This window comes from Triplophysa rosa, linkage group LG1, assembly GCF_024868665.1.
Source record: "Triplophysa rosa linkage group LG1, Trosa_1v2, whole genome shotgun sequence".
Taxonomy (NCBI): Eukaryota; Metazoa; Chordata; class Actinopteri; order Cypriniformes; family Nemacheilidae; genus Triplophysa; species Triplophysa rosa.
In genome coordinates, this window is record NC_079890.1 from 38282207 (window position 1) to 38300859 (window position 18653).

General features: G+C 41.0%; 1 protein-coding gene across 7 annotated transcripts in view; it reads left to right on the forward strand.

Moving 5' to 3' along the window:
- Positions 1–2634: 2634 nt before the first annotated feature.
- LOC130563209 (macrophage mannose receptor 1-like) overlaps positions 2635–18653 on the forward strand; it is a 37033-nt gene continuing 21014 nt past the window's right edge. For 2 of the 7 annotated variants that reach the window (XM_057348671.1, XM_057348741.1), the window contains exons 1-14: positions 2636–3319; positions 7950–8054; positions 10057–10458; positions 10574–10747; positions 10826–10981; positions 11059–11172; positions 11248–11388; positions 11488–11670; positions 12585–12742; positions 12845–12958; positions 13074–13189; positions 13283–13431; positions 13518–13714; positions 14476–14591. In XM_057348671.1, the coding sequence (XP_057204654.1) occupies positions 3292–3319; positions 7950–8054; positions 10057–10458; positions 10574–10747; positions 10826–10981; positions 11059–11172; positions 11248–11388; positions 11488–11670; positions 12585–12742; positions 12845–12958; positions 13074–13189; positions 13283–13431; positions 13518–13714; positions 14476–14591 (2153 nt within the window). In that variant the 5' untranslated portion in view covers positions 2636–3291. Of the gene's footprint in view, positions 3320–7949; positions 8860–10056; positions 10459–10573; positions 10748–10825; positions 10982–11058; positions 11173–11247; positions 11389–11487; positions 11671–12584; positions 12743–12844; positions 12959–13073; positions 13190–13282; positions 13432–13517; positions 13715–14475; positions 14592–18653 lie in introns of all 7 variants that reach the window. The other 5 variants (XM_057348952.1, XM_057349117.1, XM_057348799.1 and 2 more) reach the window with 5 other exon arrangements.

The following is an 18653-nucleotide window of genomic DNA, read 5'->3' on the forward strand; positions in this document are numbered from 1 at the left end:
CACTGTATCTCATTACTGTGTGTTTCATTCACTGTTTTAATGGTGTTGATAATGTGCTGGTTTTGGTTCTTGTTGGCTCTTGAGTAGACCGGAGGACAGAGAGAGAAAGTGACCGATCTCCTCTTAACGCTTCAATGTCCAGAACACACTGCAGTGACCCAGAACCTCTGTCAACAGGTGCCAAACACCACAGCCCGCCCTCCTCTGACACTACAATCAATGTGATTTTAAACATAATAAACCTTAGTTTATTGAAGTCATTAATCATTACTGGTGTGCATACTGAGACAAAAGAATGGCACTGATATATTTTAGGATTTCAGTCAAGGCGGCTTAAACATTCATTTTAGTCTAGAACTAGCTTTAAGCCCTGTCTGTGAGACCGGGCCTATAAATGTTATTCGTTCATATTCTATGTTTCATGTCTTGGACAATTTAGTTTCTGTTCCTTTTTGTTTGACCAGAAATGTAGTAATTCAAGGACAGAATCATGTGGTTGTTACCAAGAAATTCTTCAGCCAAGTTTTTTATAGATTTATTTTTTTAGAAAAACTTGCTGACATATCAAAATATTTTACAGAAATTATGAAAAACTGCATTTGATTACAATTAGACCCGGAAAGTAACTTCATATGAAACATGCAAAGCTCACACAGTGTAAAATCTGCACAAATTAAAGCAACTTCAGTCAAAACCTTTGCTTAATGCCAAGACTGCTACTTTAGAACAGGGATTCGTCTTCATTCCAGGAACCACAGCAACATCAGAGCCGCTGAGAGAGAGAGTCACATCAACTCTCTTCACTTCCATGGAACAGTTTTTTCACAGAAATGGTGGTTCATGGCTGGCTCTCCTGATTTTGCAAAGTGGTTTGATTTCCTTAGCGCAACATCATGTTGACCCAGGGATGACATTTAAATCAACCAATCAGATTTCAGAAATGAGTTTACAGTTTATTATAAATTTAATCTTCCAACCAGAATTAGGTCCTTCTAGACCATTGTTTTCCACTTATCATTTCCCTCTGATTTTAGGGGTAAGTTATGGTTAGGCTTGGGGTTTGGTGTGGGTTTAGGATTTATTTATAAAAATGTTGTCCTTAGGTCAACAAAATATGTTGCCCTGAGGACATCAACCACTTTCATGGCCTCTCAGTAGTTCCCAGAAGTTACTACACTCTAAAAAATATGGTTCTTGGCTCTGTTTTACGACGTGCACTTTTGTCTTATCGCCTTAAACCTTATTGTTTATTATTCTCAGGTTAGGTAAAGTAAGTCAAATCCAGTCTAAATTATAAGTATTTCAAATACTCACAATTAGGTCGGAAGACTCCTTTGTGGTATGTTCTTGCTCAAAATCCATTATTTTTGATACACTGGTTAAGAAATAAGCAAAAATAACAGACAAGTAGTCAAATTAATTGTACTTTCTTGACATTATATAACAGCTCGTAATCATAGGGCAGGAGTCTTCAACTAAAATCGCTTGAGGTCCAGTAAACAAACCCTCCTTGCCAGTCGAGGTCCGGATAATTAAATACCTAAAATCATGAATTGATGGTTTTTGGCAGACCAAAGAAATAAACATGTCTTTTCATATCTATACAACGGCATTACAATGTCTGCAACAATATAATGAAGGAAAAAGTGCAAAATGCCCTAATCTCTAAACCTGCACTGAACATACATTCATTTCAACATGAACAACTTTAAAAGAAAACTAAAGTGTTGTTTTCTGCTGAACTGAGATGAACAAATGGCAGCATCAAGTTGAGACTGATCATCCTCTGATAACATTTCAGCTCTTCTTGTCACTACTAGATGTAACAGGTTAAAAAAGGTGCTTTCACTTGCTTTTGGTTATTATATACATATGGCCCTTTAAGTATAATAGACCTGCACTCTCTGTTCATTGGCTGGCGGCATGTTGGAAACTCTTTCCGGTTTAGTCATTAATATTAGTGGTGGGCGATACTGCAAAATTTGGTATCGATCCGATACCAAATACATATAGGGTCAGTATTGCCGATACCAATACCAATACGATACTTTTTACTTAAAAAAAATACTTTTGTGTAGGGGAGAGCAGTATGTCATTGTTTCTCAGGTGAATGAATGATCAATTCTTTAGACAATATTTTTTATTAATGTATTGAAGTCACAACGCTTCTCTTCCTCTCGGCCATCCTGATCTCTCATTCAATGTGCTATCAGCTTCGCTCACTCAGTTCGCTGCTCCTCGGCGCGTTGTGTCAGTGAGACACGTGACGACACAACAACGAATCGCAGCAGGAGGGGGAGGAGTAGCAAAGTGGGCCAGGATGTGAAAGCAGCGTTTGCTCAGGATTGTAGAGGTAGAAGACACGAGCAAAGTATATGAACGTAGAGGTGAGATATTTAAATTAAAATATCGATTCAATTACAATTGTATCGATCTGATACCAATACCAGTGTTGGCATCGATACTATCGATATTTAGATCGATCCGCCCACCTCTAATTAATATTCGCGCCAGTCAAGAGAGTGGTTGTGGTGGGTGAGTACTCTCGAAAAATGTATTTCTTTTGTTGCTCTTTTTATATTTTGATGTCTTTTTCTTCTTTCTTGTTGCCAAATGAAATTGTAATGGTTAATGTGCACCCGTCATTGCAGGACGTCGTGTAAAAATGCTGTGAAACTGATCACCTCATTTGAATGTGTTAACAGAATTAAACGATTCCCCCAAGACGCGAAATGGTGTTGGTTGTCGCAAGTATTTCACACAACGCAGATACGAGCCGTTACAATGGTGCCGTGACCGTGACTCTGGAAGCAGCGTGCTGGAACGACTGATCGGAGGTTTCCGGAGGTGTTCGTACCGGGTGACGAGAGCTTTTAGCGTGAGGAGCTGTTTGATGCAGTACCGCTTGCTACCACAAGGAGGAGGAAAGGACCGCGTTTCACCGCTGACGAAAGCAAAGTTCTGGTATTGTGACATCAATTTGAACACGATATTGACAACAGTAGCAGCTGAAAATTTAACTTTGAAGTACACTTATTTTTTTTGAAGATTTGAAAAACCTTGAAAAACAAAGAGACATTTTTGATGACTAAGGATTACTGCAGGGTTTTATTGTGAAGACTGACACTTTGCACAAATACATTTTGATTGAACTTTGAACTCTGAAACTAGGATATTTTTGCACAATTTTTTTTCTTCTCTTGCTCTTTGAAAGTGTTATTCTGAAGTTTTGAGACAATACATTTACATTTTTTTTTTTGGTATTCAACATTGCTATTGTCAGTGTTGGTCATGGAGTCGGAGAACAGTATTGGAAGAGGTAGAGGGCTTTTCATGTTTTCACCTATGCCTTCAGTGGGGAGAGGTAGATTAGATTATACTCCTGTCACATCTACTCCAATGTATGATTTAGAGACTGTACAGGATGTAGACTGTCATTTAAGTCCTCCACCACCTCAGTTAAGTGAAAGTGAATTGAAACAACCAAGTTTGAAGGAAACCAATGAGTCAATGGAATTAATAGTGGAAATGGTAGAGCGTATGGGTCGCTCTATTGGGGAGAGCATCGCTTCCTGTTTAGAGTCAAAAATGTGCGTGTCTAATAGCACAGACTCATCTGTCTTAAACAGAGTTCTGAAATCTGAAATTAAAGAACCTGTTTGTTTTAGGGGTGAGCCATACACAATACATGAGTGGGAAGCCATAGTGCTGTCATATTTGCGCAAAATTGGGACGCCAATTGAAGAACAAGCTGATGAAGTCATGAGTAGACTTATGGGGCGGGCACGAGAAGTTGTGAGGGTGGGTTTGCGCAGTAACCCCTCTATTGATTTGTGCAAGGGCCCGAGACCTATTTTTGACTTGCTGAAACAGCATTTCAGTGACACAGCGTATTCTAACATGCCATTAGCAGACTTTTATGGCACACTCCCACATGCTAGTGAGGACTGCTTTGATTACTGGCTGAGGCTAAATAGAGCCATGGACATGGCTGAGGACTGTTTAAAGAGACAGAATAAGAAGACTGATGATCTGTCCCGTGAGCTCACCGTAATGTTTATCAGACATTGTCCAGACCCTGAGCTTTCCCTTATATTCAAGTGCAGACCTGTGGAGCAATGGACAGCAGCTGATGTTCACGCACGTTTGGAAGAGTATAGTAGAGAGAAACGATGTGGCTCTGTGTCTAGAGTGCCTCCAGCAATCACTCTTTTGAAACAGGAAGTTGCCGTTCTGCCTTCTGAAACAAAGGTAAAGACAACTGTTAATCCAGAATTTGATGTATATCATACTCCATCTAAAGAGCCCATTGAACCCATGGAACGGATCTTAGCAATGTTGGAACGTGTCTTGAAGAACGGACAATCAAGAAATCAGGCCGGTACAGAGCGGCACTTGCCTAAGTCATACAGAAGCAGAGGAAGGCCTACTCTACCATGTGAAGTGTGTGGAGATGTTGGCCACACCACCCATTTTCACTGCAGAGCAAATCATCTGTGTTTTCTTTGCTACAAAGCCGGTCACGCACGTGTAGAGTGTCCTAAAGCTAAAGCTTGCATTGTCAGTAAGATGCCTGAAACGGATGCTGTTCCACGTACGGGAAACGAATAGGCCTGCATACGGAGGGGATGAGTGTAAGGCCAAATGAGAATCCTCCATCATTGTTGGATTATGATCTGGAATCGGTATATAAGTGTATGTGAAGAATATAGTTCTGGATGTACAGTTGTCTTGCAAAATACACAAAAACTTGAGCCATATGATGATCTGTTCTATACTACTGTGATTATTGGTGGACAGGTTGAGGCAAAAGCAATGCTTGACACTGGGTCGATGGCTTGTACCATGAGCTCCAAGATTTTATCACAATTGCTGAGTAATGGTGTGTTGTCAAGCCTTTCACTTGCCCCAACAGATGTTGTTTTGGTCGGATGTGGAGGCACCAGAACAAAACCCTTAGGAATGAGTGAGCTGGAGATGGATGTGTACGGCTGTCACGTCACGGTTCCGACTTTGGTAGTCGAGGGCCAGGGTGATGATCTAATTCTTGGCAGTAATCTCTTGAAATATTTGCTACATCAGCTGAGAAGTTCTTCAGAGTTACTAATAAGTGTGTCTGAACGTGAGTGTGATAACACTGAACAAAACAAGCTGCTTGATCTATTAGCCAATGTGGAGATATGGAGAAATGGTACTGTCCCTGATTTAGTAGGAACAGTAAAGATCAAAAAGGCAGTGTCACTCGAACCTATGACTGAAAACTTAGTTTGGGGCAGACTGCACAGTACTCATGACATCTCAGCTGGCAGTGCTGTCATTTTGGAGCCCAGAAGAGTAAAATCAAGGCCAAGGTCTGTGCTGGTTGGAAAAACGGTAACTTTGATACGTAGAGATGGATGGGTCCCGCTCAAAGTGATAAATCCTTCTGAGAAAGCAATTACTTTGAAAAGAAATTCTACACTTGCAGATGCTTTTCCTTGCATGGCGTTGCAGGATTTTGACTGCTCTGAATTTCCTGAGGATTGCTCACTTGACCTTGAACAAAAAGTTCAGAGAACTGCTGATGTATTAACTGACAGACAGGATGTGATGAGTGTAGCAGATGCTCTAATCTTACCAACCAAGCCTGAATCAAACGACTCGTGATTGTAATGAAATTGTAGAGCAAGCTCCTGATTGGTTAACGCGGCGCGAATCTTAGCCAAAGTTCCGATTTTTCAATTCGCGCGTCAAACGCCTCATTTGCGCCGCAGGATGTCCTATCGCGTTTTTGCATTGATTTAACATGAAAATCACTCGCGCTTGCTTCATTCGCGTCTGGTGGGAACACACAGTTAGTGAACATTCATATGCTCGTTGTTGGGCGGTAAGTGAGTGAGGGAGGACCCATGTAGATCGCTACTACTGGACTTTGAGCTAATATATTTCCGTGTCCTTACCTCGGACTGCTGCAGGCAAGTTTCTTCATAGTGTCTATGTCTAGTTTCATAATGCCGTTTAAGGTTTCCACTTTTGACAACCGCAACAGACTCCGAGCAAATGAGACAAATCGGTCTCGTGCATGTCGATGCAGGAAGAATAAATGCAAATCTCTCGACCCATTAATCTCGGAAAACATGGTTTTCAGCTTCAACTTTTCTAACTTTTGAAAAGGACATTGTTTTTCAGTCACTGACAGTTACATCTGTCTCGGCTCTCTTCCCTCTTCACTACGTCTGAACGTACTAGCAACAGTGCGCAAATGTTAACTGTCCGTGGCGTCTTAGGACCCAAACTGCTACTGAGCGGACCTTGATGTGCCTGGTATAAATTTGATTGCATTAGAAAATAATGTTAGGCGTTCATTTATTTATTACGTCAAAAGGCTTTGAGGTCCGGACGGACGCATATCGCGGTCTGCATTCGGACTGGAGTCTGCTAGTTGGTGACCCCTGTCATAGGGGAACCACTTTAAGTGCTATATAGAACAATATCTTGTTGCTTCAATGGTTCTTGATGACTGAGTTGTTATTTAGAACCGCTGAAGAACCATACTGGGGCTTAACGGGTTCTTTATACGGAAACGGTGCTATATAGCACCTTAGTAATCCCAAAGAACCGCTGAAGAACCACTGACGCACCAAGATATGGTTCTATAAAGCACTTAAAGTGGTTCCCCTATGAGTGTAGCACTGCATGGAGCTGCAGCAGAACTGACCGATTGTGATGACATTTTAACACATTTAAAGACATAGGATGTTTAAAACATTAAGAATTAAAGAATTAAAACTTGCCATAACTTCCTGGAGCTCAAAGATGTCTACATGAATCACGTGACGCTCGAGCATTTGGAACTTCCCGTTGTCCTGACTCTCTCTCATCAAGACCCACCACAAATACTTTATGTTTTAGTGGATATAAGGAGAGAAAAACTATTTTTTTATTTATAGTTGAGCATAGCATTCTTTCAAAATTGAAGGTTAAGTGCAATGCCAAAACATATTGACATGGGAAGATATGATGGGTTCATACTCGAGATGCACCGATATGTAAATTTTGGCCGATGACGATAACCGATAATTCTTTAACATTGGAAGCTGATAACCGATATATTACGATATACAGTATCTAAATATGAATATCAAATTTTCTGACACTGAAACAAAAGGCAGAAAGTGGAAAACTGATTTTATTTGAAATACATTGACATTAGTTAAAGATTCTTAAACTTTTAAAATTTTCTGCTACAAATTATAGATGTTCTTTCAGTTCAACCCAGAAAAGTGTTCTCAATAGCCACAAGTCCCAAGACAGAAATCATTCTGACAGCAATCGGCTTCAAACAATATGCTTTTGTTCCTATAATTCACACATTCATAAATATCTACATACTGTACCTACATCAACAATGTTTTGCTAATAACACTAAGTGAATGATCTTGACACAAAGAGAGTACCATTACTGGATTTTAACTGTGTGCAGCATGCACCTGAAGTGGTTTAATCAGAGGAAATGATTTATAATTAATCGGCCTGATTTTATTACCGTTAACATTGAAAATTACCATTCATCGGCCGATACCGATATGGCCGATAATTTATTGTGCATCCCTAGTTCATACACATTCAAAGAATAATATAATACATTTTCTGATATAGAATATTTGAGAATATGTCTGAATGTGAATAGGCTATAGTAACATTCATGCTTCCTCAAACACAAATGCTTGAGCTGCAGAGAATTTCCACAGTATTTCATGATAAAAATGATTGTGAAAGCTTCTTTGAATGGGTTATTTATCAATTTCTGTTCCTCTTTGCACCACCAAGAAATCCAGAAATGAAGTTTCAGCGCTAGTTCTGCCGGGAAGACTCAATCTTACGTTACTTACTACGTATAGACCTAACCAATCATCACCTAACACTTGGAGTATAAAAGATCGCCACTTACCCTTTGTTTGCGTTCGCAGTTGAAGCAGCCGATATTCACCCCCATCCTCCCCACCACCACCAGGATGGTCCCTGTCCATTAACCCCAGGGGGGTTGGCTGCGCCCCTGCCTTCATCATCATCAGGTAGGAAGTGGAGGAATTCTTGACCCCCTGGATGTGAGCTATGGACGGGGCCTACGCCAAAGATCTATGTATTTTACCATATTCGCACCTTGTCGCTGATCAGTTGTCTAATAAATGTTCATTATCAAGTTTTCTTGCCTCCCGAGTCTTTCTGGTAGAACCAAGTGAAGTGCAGAATTATGCCAATATTACAAAGAAATGATTAAATAAAGTTTATTGCTGACGATAGAAAATAATACGAATTGTCTGGACACCACGTTTGATTAGAAGTGGACACAGAAAGTACCTTCATATAAAACACGTAACACTCAAATACTTATTCAACGTGTCAAAAATGAACACTATTTGCAAATACCAATGGTCTTTAGGGGATAATTAAAATGCCGGTCCTTGTTTATTTGCAAACAGAGCTCTTCAAAGCTTAATGTGCACAATAACACCACCAGAGATTCACTGGCGCAGTCTTTAGCATGTGACTGTGTACACCAGACGGGACCGCTGTCGTGTTGTGCTGCCTCCCACAGCTAGAAGCTGTCTATCTTCACTGAACGCATCAAAGCAACTGTTTCAAATCGCGACAGACTTGTGAACCAGAAACCCCCCAACCCTCCCAGTTTCCAAGAACATCATTACATTAACACCCCCATCCGTCTCGTGTGTGTATATAAGCGTGTTACGGTTCAAACACACAGTGGATTCCTTCATGTGTGGATGACAAGTAAAAGTTCAGATATGAAGACGTCTCATTTTCTACTGTTTGTTTTTGTTTGTTTGTTTGTTGTGTTACAGATGTCCAGTCAAACAGGTATGATGCATTAAACGACATTTATTTCTAATGTTTCCATGAGCAGCTAACAATGTTTTTGTGAATTAATGTTTACTTGTCATTCAAATATTTGTACAATTTGGTAACCAGTACAAGTTTTAATAGTTTTAAATGACTGATTTCAATACTTCATCTAAAAAGAGCAAGGAGCATTTTATTACGTTACAAACATTTATCCAGAGGTGGAAAAAGTACAAAAATATATACTTATATATATATATACTTATTATACTCAAATACAAGTACTACTACTTTGATGAAATTGTACTTGAGTACAAGTAAAATTACCAGTCAAAAAATCAAGTAAAAGTAAAAAGTAGCTTGTTTAAAAGTTACCTATTACTTTTTAAAAGCGGGAGGGGCAACACCAACAATAGTCATCATAGTGCCTAATTGTATACATTAAAACAGGTTACAAGTGCACTGCAACCATAAAGATTTTTTTTGTCTTGTTTTGCAGAAATATTAACTAAATTATTAAATCAATATACATTTTCCTCAGAAGCAAAATTAAGCCTTAAAAAAGATTTTAAGCCTCGTTTTCTTAATAAATTATCAATGGTACACACTTGCACATTAGGATTTTATAAGATGCTAGTTTGGACAGCGTCCATAATCCTGTCTTGAAGCTGAAATGGTTGCTTAAATATGGCCAGGGGTTTACTTCATTGTCTTCAGCAGTCCGAGTTCGATGGGGTTTCATCTTGAGGACAGGAGCACTAACTTCTCCGTCTCCATCGCTCTTCTGGTATTGACACAAAAACTCTCTCGCCCGTTATTCACTGGAGTCATTCCGGTCACGTTTTTTTCCTTGCAATGATTTCATTTGTTAGGGCTGTCAAACGATTAATCGTGATTAATCGCATCCAGAATAAAAGCTTGTGTTTACATAATATATGTATGTGTACTGTGCATATTCATTTTGTATAAATAAACACAATAACATACACATACATGTATATATATTAAGAAAATGTTTAGATGTATTTATTTATATTTACCAATCATTTAAATTACATATAAGCATTTATTAATTTTTATATTTTTCTTAAATATGTACATGTATGTGTATGTGTTTATAAATGACTGGACCTTTCAAACGAAAAACTGAAAATGGAAACGTGTGTTTAATTTACGACAAATATCATTCACAATGTGTGCTGTATTTTTGTGTAGACTCCGGCTCTTTTCTGATCTACAACAAGGATCATAACAAATGTGTGAATGTGGTCACTGCCAGTGCGGTGCAGACGGCAGCGTGTGACGTCTCTTCTGACGCTCAGCGTTTCCGATGGGTTTCATCTTCAAGAATCATCAGCGTCTCTCTTAAACTCTGCTTGGGAGCTCAAGACATCAAAGACTGGATGAAGATTATTCTTCTGCCCTGTACAGAACACAGTCCTCTACAGACCTGGGAATGTAAGAACGAGACCTTGTTTGGATTAAAAGATCAAGCGTTACACCTGAACTACGGCAATTATCAGGAGCCAAATATGATGCTGTTTAATGGAAGTGGCGGTTGGAGTCGCTGGCAGATTTATGGAAGTGAAGACGATCTGTGTTCTCACGGATATCAAGGTATAAGCAAACATTTACTATATTACTAATAGATGGATACAACATTTCTGATTTCGTTATGAGTGAAAACCCATCAATATTTTTCTCTCTTTCCTGTAATTCTTGTATCCTGTAGAGATTTATACCCTGGGTGGGAATTCATTTGGAAAACCATGTCAGTTCCCCTTCAAGTTTAATGATAAGTGGTACACCGAGTGTATCGTGGAGGGAAGATCAGACGGCCGACTGTGGTGTTCAACTGAGACAGATTATGACACGGACAAGAAATGGGGCTTCTGCCCAACTAAAAGTAAGAAAATGACAATTTAAGCGTAATCCTTGAAACATTGCTTATCCAGGCCTTGACAGTATGTTTTCCCTTTAATAGGCATCGTAGGGTGGGACAGTGATCCAGTAAGTGGTGTTTTGTATCAGAGGAACACACAGTCAGTATTGACGTGGCATCAAGCTCGAACCAGCTGCCGACAGCAAGATGCAGATCTTCTCAGTATATCAGAACTCCACGAGCAGTCTTATATAGCAGGTACATTCACATCTTCTGCATTTTACAGACACACAGATTCTACTATCAAGCTTAACTAAAAACATATGATATTTCAGGTTTGACAGATCACATGGGTTCTGTTCTATGGATCGGACTGAACAGTCTTGACTTTGAGAGCGGCTGGCAATGGAGTAATGGAAACCCATTCAGATATCTCAACTGGGCTCCTGGTACGTCACGTGTATCTAGAAAAAGCAGCTGAATGGCGTGTAGATGATGTCAATGTTGGTATTGTTTGACTGTAGGTCACCCGTCTCTGGAGCCGGGTCTGAACTGTGCTGCATTAAACGCTGCTAAAGCCTCAAAGTGGGAAAGTTTGTCCTGCAGTAAGAAGTTGGGCTACATCTGCCGCAAGGGCAATTCAACAGAGATCACACCTTCAACAGGTACAACACGCACACACACACACACACACACACACACACGCACACACGCCAGTGTCAGTGTTATGTGTTTATCTCTCTGTGTGTGTGTGTGTGTGTCAGGTAAAGATCAGCCGAACTTCTGTCCAGCGGCGTGGGTGCCGTACGCCGGTCACTGTTATTATCTGCAGCGCTCTCAGAAGATGTGGAGCGACGCTTTGGCAGCGTGTCATAAAGAAGGATCAGATCTGGCCAGCATACACAACATAGAGGAGCACAGTTTCATCATATCTCAGAGTGGATACTGTACGTCTGCTTCACAAACACACAAATCTATATTCTGTCAACTGCTGGAAAACTAATAGAAGTTTAATAACCGTCAGGCATTTATACACGTTTCTAACTCTTTCACAAAGCCAGTTTTTTTATAAACCAAATAAATATCCAGATATAGAACATTGAACCAGATAGGCCTATAGCTATAACCAAATATAGAACATTGAAAGTTGTTTTTAATGAACCTAAAAATTACGCATACAAAATTGTAGCTTACAGCATAGTTTTTTTTTGTAAAATTACATGTAAACAATTTGGATCACTGTAAAATGTGATAAATGCCCAAATGTATATTTTAAATCCGACTTTTGTAGGCCTACAGCTGTAAATATTAAACTAGAGTGAAACGGCATCCATGTATTTGTTTTCCTTTATTGCGCGTTTTTGCTCTACTCTCCTCTAGCACGCGCTGTCTCAGCTCTGCAAAGAGCCGTGAACTGGCGTCATTTAAAAATGAGCACATTTTACACTGAAGGCAGAGCCATTGAGAGAGAGAGTTGCGACAACTCCGTGGACTCCAATGGAAGTTTTTTTCACAGCAATGGCGGTTCATGAAGCCTCTCAATAATGTTCAATAATAAATGTTTATTCATCTATATTGTGAATGTGAAGTCGTCATTGGTTATTTTTCAAAATCTAGCCTACTACAATACCCAAATACGTTGTGTGATGCTGGGGTAACTTACAGTGCAGTATTAATTAGTGATATTGTGTTATGAAATATACATGTTTAAATTAATAATTACTCTAGTAATGGAAAAAATGGATTTTAAATGGAAATATTATGCAATGTTTCAATATCTCAATCAATAGATTAATCCACTGTCAAAATAGTTGTTGAAGTAGTTTGATATTACTAAAATGTGTGAGTATGTGTTGTGTAGTGTCCAGTGATGAGCTGTGGATTGGTCTTAATGATCAGAAGATTCAGAATCTGTTTGAGTGGTCAGATAGAAAACACGTCACCTTCACCAGATGGATTGTCGGAGAACCTTCACACATCACCAATCGCGTGGAGGATTGTGTGCTTATGAAGGGAGAGGTGGGGACTCTTTATCTCTTACCTTGTGGTTGTGTTATGGTCATTATAACATTTGACACGGTGATGTTTGTGAGTTTGTTCTGGTGGTTTTGTGTGTATTAGGAGGGAAAGTGGGCAGATGAAGCGTGTGAAACAGCTCATGGTTACATCTGTAAGAAGAAAGCTTCCATTAAGCCTGAAGGATCCACACACATGATCAGTCCTGGATGTCCTGCTGTGAGTCTAGAAAATAACACGTGAATTACCACCAACCTGCTTTTCATTTGATTTATTGTTTTAAAGAGAGATGTATTGAAGGGACGGTTTGGTGACCGTGTGAATGTCTCCACAGGGTTGGTTCAGGTTTGGCTATTACTGTTATAATGTTGCCATGGAAACCAAAACTTTTGCTGATGCCAAACTGACGTGTGAGCAGAGCGCAGCGAGTCTGGTTGATGTTGCCAGCAGGTGATGTACATGATGTTTACCAACCTTTGACATCAGGTCATGTCTCTCTAAATGACAGTGAGAATAAAACAGTGCTGTATGTTTGCTCGTCAGGTATGAGAATGCGTTTCTCATCAGTCTGGTTGGTCTTCGGCCTGAGAAATATTTCTGGATCGGTCTGTCTAACACTCAGCAGTTGGAGCTCTTCCAGAGGAGTGATGGTGTTAAAGTCAAGTTTACACACTTTAATGTCGGCATGCCAGGTGTGTTGAGGAGTTTCGTGCAGGTGTGCAGCTTCACTCATCAATGTCACATCTCTCTTCTCATGTCTTTGTTTTCTGATGTTCAGATAGGCACCAGGGTTGTGTGGCGATGTTAACAGGATCTTCAGCAGGATTATGGGATGTTCTGGCCTGTAACACTAAACAGAAATACATCTGTAAGAAAATGGCAGAAGGAATCACTACAACCCCAGAGCCTCCAACCACACAACCTCCCAGCTGCCCAACAGACTGGATTAAGAAAGATCCACGCAACTGTGTTCGGGTAAATGTGAACACACAACATTCATATGAAACACTGAGCGTGCGTAACAGCTCCAACCAAAGGCTATACTAACAAACTATTAGTATACTTTTGTAGTGATGCATTGCAGAAGCTCTAAGAGGCCATGTTTTATTTGTATTCTTGCTGGACACGAGTGGTTTTCCCATTATCATAACTTTACTTTCTCGTTTTACTCTTGACGTAGTAAAATGTATTCTCGTGATTATGACTTAAGTGTCTTGCAGTCTCAACATAAGAGTAATTTTAATGTTAGTGCCATTAATGGCAAAGAAATTACATACATTTTAGATGTTTACCATTTTCCTTCAAGAGTAAATATTTTGTGATTTTTAAGGTCCTACTTTGGTTTATGGAGTCTCCAACAACTAGTGACCTTACTTCTTGACTGACTCTCAAATGATTCGTTCGGCGATTCATCTATCTAATCCCCTCCTTTCTGTCAGCCTACTCTAATCTGATTGGTCGGATGGTCTAGTCTGCTGTGATTGGCTTACCGCGTAGAGCGTCACGAATGGAACTTAGATGAAAGACGACTCGTTCGCGTGATTCAGAGTCAACTCCTTTATTCTCAAGCCAATAACTTTGTTATTCGTTCACTTTCGGCTTTACAACTTGGCAGACTGCTTACATGCACACACAGCAACATTACACACTGCATGAAATGTAATTTTAAGGACATTTTAATACTTTCTCTTTAAATTCCACTCAGGACATTCACTTAAATTGTTTGTATTCATTAGGTCTACAGACAGCAGAAGTATGAGCAGAAGACTTGGTTTGAGGCTCGTGATTTCTGTCGAGCTCTTGGTGGTGATTTAGCAAGCCTTCACTCAGATAAAGAAATGAAGACGATTCCGTGAGTGCTCAGAATATATGCTTTTCCTCACAATTAGGCTTGTGCTGGTGATACACTTTTGTGTTGCAGTAATTGATTAGGCTTTTATTGTGGTAGTCGGTATTATGACTTCAGTGTTATAGTGTCAACAACAAGTTTAATAACTTTTTCAATTATCAACCAATAATAAGAAATAAATGGAAAGTAAAGCTTACTGATAATTTGTCAGGTGTTTAATGAAATATGATAAATATATATTTGATTCCATGCTAGATTTTAGGAAAGGAGGAACACATGTAATAGTGATGATTAAGCTAAAGATGCCGACTGTACTTGTACTCACTTTTGCTGTACAATAGTCTATTTAACATACTATTCAAATACAAATGTAACATAATATTCATGGCTTGACATTTAAATGGTCATTTTACTGACACGTCACTATACACTATAAATAATTACCTGTCAGTGTCAGTACAACAACTGTGCTAATTCATATTTTTTTCCCAGATAGCAAGCAGTAGGATTGCTAATATAGTTTAAAAGACATTTAGAGTCAGCACTCTGTGGCAAGATACGATAATGTTGAGTTTCATCTTTAACTTGAAATCAAAATAATTGTTCTGCCATTATTAACTACATAACTTGCTATTAGCGGATTACTGTCTTTTATTTGTTAAATTACGAAGTGCAAACTTTAACATAGCTAGCGGACCAAGCTAAATCTTCAACTGTCAGGAATGCAAATGGCAATAATCCATGCAATTCTGACATGTTAGTTAGGCAACTTGTTTTTATGTAGTATTCAGAAACACGTAAATATGAGAAGTGGCGTGACATAACGTTGAGTTATGCATATAACTACTGTTCCCAGAAGGAGGGAAACGAGGTACAACACATGACTATGGGATATCGCGCTCTTGTACCATCTGCTGAAGACACCTATATTCACGCCTGAAAAGGCAAATGACGCATGACGACGTGGGCAGTTAATGCAGTCGCATGTGTCATTAACTTTGTTCAGTCCAGCTCTTCGCCGAGCTTTCGACTGCGCTGGGCCCAGAGGTGTTGTACCTCGTTTCCCTTCTTCTGGGAATAGTAGTTATATGCATAACTCAATGTTCCCATTCATTCGGTTCACTCGGTACAACACATGACTATGGGCCATGTATTCACACCCCGCCAATGGCTTGATATGTCTGTAGCAAGGCGTAGAGCTCAAAGCTCTGGCCGTACATGCTTGTTTGGTGTAAACCCTGCCCAGTTGCTGAAAAGAGAAGAGGCAAGGGCCCGTCGGAAAAGTGGGAGTGCTTGTTACACCTGTGTTTCTGGAGAGCGCTAGGTATGCCGCCAAGGAATGCTCCATTGGAGGGGCTGATATTAGTCCTGCTCCCTCTGCCTCTTTGAGCACCGTAAACCGGGGGAGGGGGTGACATGGGCTTCGACCATGAAGACGTGAGCTCCGCAAGACAATCTGGGTATAGCGGCAGGCAGGTTCTCACCACCGTTTGCATCGGGGACAGATAGAACCCCCCGAAGCATGAACTCTTCTGCACCGGTGGCGGAGCGGGCCAGTCCACCGACAACTTTTCCGCTGCTCTCCGGAAAAGATCAATGAAAGGATCTTCCCCTGTCTCGACACCACCAGTCTCTTCTGAGACCGAGGGAGAACTCTGATTTTGTCATGCCTGTAGCATGTCATCGTAGAAGTCTTTGCCCGCATCCAATGAGACAGAGACATCTTCTCGATAGGTAAACCCAGGAGTGATCAGAGGGACGCCTGTTTCCTCTTCTGATTTCCGCACGATCACCCCAGGTCCCCACGACCTCTGCAAGGAAGGCCAATGGCCAATGAAGACTAATGACTTCATCCCGGACAGCGCGCTACATCTGCCCGGCTACCAGCTGTTCAGAGCGGACCGCGACGCAGACTCAATGGGGAAATCGCGCGGTGGTGGGGTTTGTTTCTACATCAATGAAAAGTGGTGTACAGATACAACAGTGATGAAGAAGATGTGCTGTCTCGACCTAGAAGCACTCTTCATTAACTGTAAGCCCTTTTACTTGCCGCGAGAGTTTTCCTCGTTCATTCTCGTGTGTGTTTACATTCCACCGCAAGCGCACGTGAGCGTGGCGTTACAACAGCTCGCCGATCACATCACGGACACTGAGCAACAACATCCGGACTCTGTTATTATTATTCTTGGCGACTTTAATCAGGCAAAACTTACACTCGAGCTGCCAAAATACAGACAACACATCACATGCCCTACCAGAGACAAAAATATTTTTGACCATTGCTACACCACAATAAAGAATGCATATCGCTCTGTCCCTAGAGCAGCTTTAGGACTGTCTGATCACTGCCTGGTTCACCTTATCCCAGCCTACAGGCAGAAACTAAAAGCTGCCAAACCTATGGTAAGGACTGTTAAAAGATGGACCAACGAAACAGAGCGGGCCTTACAAGCCTGTTTCGAGTGCACCGATTGGGGTGTTTTTGAAGCTGCTACCACCGATCTGGACGAGCTTACAGAGACTGTAACATCATACATCAGTTTCTGTGAGGATTTGTGCATTCCTACCAGGACTTCCTTAAAATACAACAATGATAAACCATGGTTCTCAGCAAAACTCAGACAGATTCGCCAAGCCAAGGAGGATGCCTACAGAAAAGGGGACAAAGTCTTGTACAAGCAGGCTAGGAACACATTGACAAAGGAGATCAGAGTGGCTAAGAGAAACTACTCTAAAAAGTTGGAAAACCGGTTTTCAGCCAACGACCCTGCGTCTGTGTGGAAAGGCCTTAAAGACATCACCAACTACAAGCCACCATCCCCCAATTTTGCAGGCAATCAACACCTGGTCAATGATCTGAATGACTTTTACTGCAGATTTGAAAATGCTAACTTTACACCTCACACCAACTCTGACATTCTCTCTACACAACACCTATCACCTTCAGTCACCCTACCTCCTGCACTTCAGATCAGTGAAGAGGATGTGTGCCGAGTCTTTAGGAAACAAAAGACAAGAAAAGCACCAGGCCCAGATGGTATCTCCCCAGCCTGTCTTAAAAGCTGTGCTATTCAACTGGCTTCATCTTCTCACAGATCTTCAACAGATCACTGGAGCTGTGCACAGTTCCTTCCTGTTTCAAGTGTTCCACCATAATCCCCATCCCAAAGAAACCCAAAATCACAGGACTGAATGACTACAGACTCGTCACTCTCACATCTGTGGTCATGAAGTCATTCGAGAGACTGGTACTGGCTTATCTGAAGGACATCACAGAACCCTTACTGGACCCCCTGCAGTTTGCAGTTTGCCTACAGAGCAAACAGGTCAGTTGAGGATGCAGTTAACATGGGGCTGCATTTTGTCCTGAAACATCTGGATAGACCAGGGACCTATGTGAGGATCCTGTTTGTGGACTTCAGCTCTGCTTTCAACACCATCATCCCATCACTGCTCCAGACAAAGTTAACCCAGCTATCTGTTCCTGGCTCTATCTGTCAGTGGATCACCAGCTTTCTGACAGACAAGCAGCAGTTAGTGAGAATGGGGAAACTCACATCCAGCACCCGCACAATCAGCACTGGCGCTCCCCAGGGGTGCGTTCTCTCCCCACTGCTCTTCTCCCTGTACACAAATGACTGCACTGCCCAGGACCCTTCTGTCAGACTTCTGAAGTTCGCAGACGACACCACACTCACTGGCCTCATACAGGATGGTGATGAGTCTGCGTACAGACAGGAGGCTGAGCAGCTGGCTGTCTGGTGCAGTCATAACAACTTGGAGCTGAACATGCTTAAAACAGTGGAGATGATTGTGGACTTCAGGAGAAACCCCCCTGCACTCCCCCCTCTCACCATCATGAACAACACTGTGTCAGCAGTGGAGTCATTCAGGTTCCTGGGCACCACCATCTCTCAGAACCTGAAGTGGGACAATCACATTGGCTCCATTGCTAAAAAAGCCCAGCAAAGGATGTACTTCTTACATCAGCTGAAGAAGTTCAACCTACCACAAACTCTATTAAAACAGTTTTACTCAGCTGTCATAGAGTCTGTCCTCTGCACA